We start from the raw sequence: 6,374 nt of genomic DNA, 5'->3' as shown, positions 1-6,374 counted from the left end.
AGGCCCCGCCCTCCTTCCCGCCCCGGCGCCCTGCGCATGCGTGGTGCCCTTTGTGTCCCGGGCGGGCGGGCGGCGCGGGGCAGGCCGGGCCGCTGTGAGCGCCGCGCCGCCGCCGTCGGCGCCGGTGGCGGGGAAGGGGAGGAGAAGGAGGCGGCGGCGGCGGCAGCGGGGGGGGTGGGAGGAAGGAAGGAAATAGAGCCGGCTCCCGCCATGGTGAAGAAGCGGAAAGGCCGTGTCCTTATCGACTCCGATACTGAGGATAGCGGTAGCGAGGAGAACCTAGATCAGGTGCGCGGGGAGGCCCGGCTACGGACGCGGGGCCTGGGATCTTCGGCCCGCGTAGGGCTCGGCGCCGCCATCCCACCCGCCCCCCCTCGCTCCCGCCCCGCGGAGGGGGGGGATTGCGCGGCCGCTGTCGCTCTTCTGAAGCCCGATGGGGGCCGCCGCGGCCTCCGTGGGGAGAGCCTGCTCCCCCTCCGGCGGTTCTCCGGCCTGCCCCGGGCAGGCGGCCCGCGTTGGCGAGTTTCGGGGGCTCTTTGCCGCGGTGCCGGTGCTTTTGCAGGAGGGCGGCGCTCGGCGGGGCGGTTTGGCCCTGAGGAGGGAGGTTGGGGGAGCGGGGCTCGGCTGCCGGCGGTCGGTCACCCCTCGGGTAGCGGGGGAAGAGGCCCGAAGGGCTGGGCAACTTTTTCTGTGGAGATTTCGCGGGCCGGGAGAGCCGCTGGGGAGAGCAGCGTGTCAGGTCCCTGCCTCCCGGTGAGCCCCTCGGGGCAGGCGGGCTCCCGGGGTGAGATGAGCGGGGCGGGGGGGCTCTTAATGCGTGTTTAATGCTCCCTCCTCAGTCCTAGCGACCGAGCTGGGGGAGCTCTGTTGGTGGGAAACTACTTCGAGTTAGAAGCCCGTGGGTTTAGCGAGGGGAAGTATTTATTTGTCATGAGGGCATCTCCCGGGATTGGAAATGCGATGCCTGGCATCAGTTTAACCGTGTCAGGCCTGCAAGAGGGCGGCTTCCTCTTTGCAGGGGGCTGCTTTCAAAGACTTACCTTTTGGTTTAGCGGGTCTTGATGATGTAAATGGTACATCAAATGGTAAATAAAGACATTGTAAGTGAAGTGTGTTATGGCTTGTATGGCAGTGCTTGTTCTGGGGAGAAGTTCGGCGGTTAAATATGCTGAATCCTACATGTCTGATGTAATTTATGTGCTGGACCTTTGGAGTTTTTAATATAGAAGCTGTTGCTATGTTGCAATAAAAAGCCTTCACAAACACTCAGAAAGTTTAGCAGTTTGGAGCTTCAGAACAATCAAATTGGAGGCTCTGTTAGACAAATACACTGGAGCAAAGCATGCCCTGATGTTGAACTTGTGTGCCTCTAGAGTCTTTAAAGCTGCCAACATCCCACCACTAGTATATTAGTTCGGTAGTTTCTTCAGAGCTTCAAAATAGGAGGAGTTGGACTAGCTCTAGCATAGCTCAGGCAACCAGAGTGATGGTGGCAGGAATAACTGCATGGTTCTCATCTGTTCCATCCACTGGAAGCATGCATTTGCAGTTCTACCTGAGTAGTAGGTGCTTTCTCCTCCACTGAGCTGTTTCCAGCAACTATAACAGCAGGGATACATATGTGCAAGGATGAAGATTAGGTAGCAGGGAAGCAGTGTTTTTATGGTGTGATTTTAGGATGAGAGTGTAGCAAGTGGGGCCCCTCTGTAGGTTAAATTTTTGACAGCTTTCCTTGGCGATCTAGGCTTGGTGAATCAAAGGAGTAGGAGCCTTTCTAATATAGTATCTTGGAAAACAGAATGAGGGTAGAAAGAAAGAAGGAAAATTGCTTCGAATAAAAATAGTGGTAAATATGCTAAGATATCCAGTGAGAGGTAATCTGGGTTGAAGGACTACCTAGAGAAAGTTGTGAGAGAAACCCTGGAAAAGATTGTAGAAAACATCAGGAGCTTCCTGAAAAGAACTGTTAATTGTACAAATGTGCTCTGTTGGTGTTGCATGCCTTCTTCAGAGAGAGGTTTGTAAAATGCCATTATTAATGGAAGGTTTCTTTGTTGGTAGGTAGCCTAGGCCATCACTTTCTGCGGATTTTATGCTCTCATTTGAGGTACTGAATTGTGATCCGTTTGCCATGGGGATAATCTTCCAGTTGTGAAACTAATGCAAACCAATCTAGTAGTGACTTCCCAAGACTGTGGAAGTTGGTGGGACTCTTTCTACTGACAGCTAAGGTTCATCAGCCCCAGAGCAACATTTTTAAGAATAAATTGTGTGTCATGGACTACAAAGACAGTAATGCAGCTTCAGAAATGTTTATTTTATACTACTGCTTCTGTCATCTGAACAAGCTATGAACAGCAGATGATGAGACTATTTGAGAGCCATTTAGTTCTTTGTGCTGGTGTGTCTTGCCTTTGAAAGTGCTTCCTTTGGAGAACAGCTTTACTTAGTTTCACAGACTTTGAGCCTGATGCCTGCTGTGTGTCTATCCAAAGCTTTAAGTGCATTCTGTGGTATGTAGGGACAGTGAAAGGGAATTGAACAGCTGATTAAATATTATCAGCCATGACATTGTGGTGATGCCTAAAGTATTTCCTTTTTAAAGTGTATAATTGCAAATATCTCTTTTGTTTGGATGAAAGAGCTGCTCTCTAGTGGCATTTGGCTTTTTGGGTTAATGCTACACAATGGAGTTAGGGTAGTTTTGAATTATTACACAATCCAAATAAAACAGACCTGGACATGACTCTGAAAATAATTTCTCGTAGGTCGTTTATACCAAGAAAGTAATGGTAGTGGTATTTACTACTTAAAGCTTGTTATCCTCAAAATCCTTTTGTGCCTTCTGGTTGTATTAAAATTGTGTGTGTGTATATGTACTAATGAAACATAAGTAGACCTTTGTTTCTCAGTCAGTGGGGATAATTTTACTGGGATGTGCTCAAATATCACAAAGAAGGTGCATATGCCCTGTCCTGGATTGGTAAAACTAACTATGATGTTTTGAAATAAACATGTGGTTTCTTATACCAGGAGCTCTTGTCGTTGGCCAAACGGAAACGCAGTGACTCTGAAGAGAAGGAGCCACCTGTGAGCAAACCTACAGCATCTTCAGACTCTGAGACGTCGGACAGTGATGATGAGGTGAGTTTGTCATGTTATCGGTGAACTTACTGTGGGTTATTTGTCTGATTGTACCTAAGCAGTGAAAGTGTATTTATCATAGAGTATTTTTAGCCTGCTGATTTCATGAAATTGGACTTGCCATCAGTACAACTGATGGAGACCCATTAAGCCCAGAGGAAGTGAACTCAGAAATACTTCTTTTCTTGTAATTGATGTGCTTTGAATTGTAACTGCATACAAAATAGTCTGAATGCCTATAGAAAAGGTGACTGCCTGTTTAATCCCATGTTCATGTGGTCTGGTGATCTCCCTGCTTAAAACTAGTGTTTTTCCTGTGTAATGCTTATGGCTGAAGTAGCAGTGAAGCTGCTAAAGCTGGACTCTGAATTCAAGGGAGAGGTTTTCAGCTTTAAAAGAGAGCTTCCTTCCTCAGAGAGGAGAGGGTCAAGGCAGGTGGTACTATTTTACAGGTGGTAAAACTGTTCTATTTATTTAGTTTGATACTTCAAGAACTCTGCTGTGAACTAGATTGTCTGGTCATTTGAACATGCAACAGGCTGTTTTTATTGGCATTTTTGAAGAAAGTGAGGCAAGGAAGAGTTTAGATTTACTTTATTCTACGGTTTTGTCAATTCCTTGTTTAGCAGCGCTTGTCTGCCAAATCTGTTTTTGTTATTTGTTCTTGCTACTACATTCTAGAGCTGGTTAAAAGTCTCTGCTTTCATCTATAAATGAAAATTGAAATCAACTTACTAAACCAGAGGAACTGACAAACAGGTCATACAGGTATTTGAATAAAACAACTTTCTTGAAGGCTTACAGATGTCTTTTGCAAGCTTTCCTGTAGTGAGATCTTTTATTCCATTAATTCTTAAAAATTTAACAGGGAGCTGTGTGGGGTAGATTATTTTTTTTTCCCCTGAAACTACAGGAAGGATTATTCATTGTGAGAACTTGAAGACCAATAGGGTAGGCCAGTGATAAACTATTAAACATTTGGTAGTGTAGCACAGCTCTTCCAATAAGTATAAAGAGTGTGTAGTTCAGTGTTCTTTCTGAGGTGTTTTTGAAATAAATATACTTGGAATTCTGCTTCAATCAATCCTTTTCTTAAAAAAGAAAAAAAAGTGACCCTTGTATCTAATATATGCGTAAGAAATAAAGAGAGAGAAAATTATGAACAGACTAGATATTAGATTTGATATTGGGTGACCACTGTGTGTGTTCAGATCTGCTGGCGCACAGATTATTTATTCTAAGCTCTGTGGAGATGAGCTTGTCTGGAAAAGTAGACTTAGGTATGGAGAGCATGTCAATGATAGTCTTTTGTGTTTATCTCTGAAAACAGACAGAATAAATAATATTATTCAAATCCTTTTTTTAGCTTGCGTAACTGCAAGTTCGTTCTACCTTTCCACTGTATGTAGAATGCGACAACGTATCTCTTCATGAATGCACTAGTATCTCTGTTGGCATCATGTGCATTTGATGTTCTTTCTAATCTGTGTATGGGTTCTAATTGATACCTGTTCTTTCTGACCTCCATGCAGCAAAAGGAAGAGATTTAGAGAAGAGGTAATTAGGCCACTTGCTTCTATTCCTGTGCCTGAATTATGCATTCTGAACTGCTGCTTGTCACAGCAGGGTGAGACAGGCTGGGTTATGACAGTTCTGCTTCTTCCAGTCGTTCAGTTGTGTGCACCCCTAGGCTTGACTACACTACTCCTGCCGAACAACGTTGGTTTTAATCGGTGTTCTTGTGGTTGGTTTGAAGTTTGCTCAACCTTGGGGGTCTAAAAGTTGAAATTCTTACTGGACTTCCTGCAAGACGATGACCTTGAGGCAAAAGCATGGAAACTGTTGCCCTGGGCAAAAGTGCTTAATCATGCCCATTTGCTTCCATGCAGGTTTTGTAGTGTGTGTGTCCTTTGTGGTTCCTGGCAAGCGCTAAATGTTCCAGGATTGTCACTATGTTGCATGTACAGAAAAGGAGCCTAAATCTCTGCTTTGGGGGCTAATGCTGCATTCTGCATTTTTTTAAAGGGGCAAAAGTTTGTGCGGCATAGGGGAGATAAAGTGCATTTTGGAATTATAGAGTAACAGCATGTACAAATCATGCTACATCTATACAGTGGTGCCCAAGTGATTTCAGTAGCTCTTTAATGTTATATTTATGTGTCTCGGTGAGAATGTGCTTGTGTAAAGCACTTAGCCACATCAGGTGGTCATGGTGCAGGTGCTGGGTTCTCTAACACTTTAAGCACCTCTGTGGTCTGAATCAAATTACCTAGCCAAGGCACTGAAGGTGAGTTGCAGCCAATGAAATAGGAGGGATGCTCTGAACCATCTTCTGATGGAATTGACTATGAACTGTTGTTCAGAGAACTGATAAATAGCAACAACTGCAGGGCTTTGCAGTAAGAAGTACCACCTTCGCAGAGAGGTATATTAAGCCGGACTCACATGTGAAGGCAGATGGTTCCTTTATCTGTGGGGCAACACGTGGCCATGACTACTCAAGAGCTCAAACTGTTGTTAGCCTGCTGCATGTAACCTTTTGGTGTTAGCTAAGTTACTACTGGGGCTACTGTGCTAGAGGTATATGTGTCACAAGGTACCCTTGTTGTTTATTGAAGGTGTTGTGTGGATGTTGTTCCTCAGTTGCAGTATGGTAAGTTTGGGTTCTTACTCTTCCTTTTATACTGGCAACACTGGTCACAGTAAGAGAACTCTTCCTGTTATGTAGTGAAGCCTGGATGACTTCTGCAACAACTTCACTAACATCAGTGTAGATTAGACAGAAAGCTGCAATTCCGTAGGAGCTCCTGTTTGTTTCTTTTAAAAACTTTGTTGTTAGCAATGCTGGTGTAATCCTCCTGCACTCATTCTGATGTTGTGAGGGGTTTGGTTGTGCCTTTTAACAGCTCTAGGGTGATAGCAGAAGATACTTTCAGGACAAGAAAAGTTACATCATGAATGCTTGGTTGTATTGGGTTTGCATGGCAAGGTTTTGGTAGCGAGGTGGCTACAGGGGTGGCTTATGTGAGAAGCTGCTAGAAGCATCCCCTCTGTCTGGTAGAGCCAATGCCAGCCAGCTCCAAGACGGACCTGCCACTGGCCAAGGCCAAGCCAGTCAGTGATGGTGGTAGCACCTCTGTGATCACATATTTAAGAAGGGGAAAAAACCCAAACTGGGCAACTGCAGCCAAAGACAGGAGTGAGAATATGTGAGAGCAAAAATTCTGCAG

At 45.4% G+C, this 6,374-nt stretch overlaps 1 protein-coding gene across 1 annotated transcript in view; it reads left to right on the top strand.

Annotated features, from left to right (window-relative positions):
* Positions 1 to 21: 21 nt before the first annotated feature.
* RTF1 (RTF1 homolog, Paf1/RNA polymerase II complex component) overlaps positions 22 to 6,374 on the top strand; it is a 31,751-nt gene continuing 25,398 nt past the window's right edge. The window contains exons 1-2 of the mRNA XM_063331737.1: positions 22 to 288; positions 3,034 to 3,144. Coding sequence (XP_063187807.1) covers positions 37 to 288; positions 3,034 to 3,144 — 363 coding nt within the window. The 5' untranslated portion in view covers positions 22 to 36. The remainder of the gene's footprint in view (positions 289 to 3,033; positions 3,145 to 6,374) is intronic.

This window comes from Chroicocephalus ridibundus, chromosome 4, assembly GCF_963924245.1.
Source record: "Chroicocephalus ridibundus chromosome 4, bChrRid1.1, whole genome shotgun sequence".
Classification (NCBI taxonomy): domain Eukaryota; kingdom Metazoa; phylum Chordata; class Aves; order Charadriiformes; family Laridae; genus Chroicocephalus; species Chroicocephalus ridibundus.
This window is presented reverse-complemented; position numbering and strand designations above follow the sequence as displayed.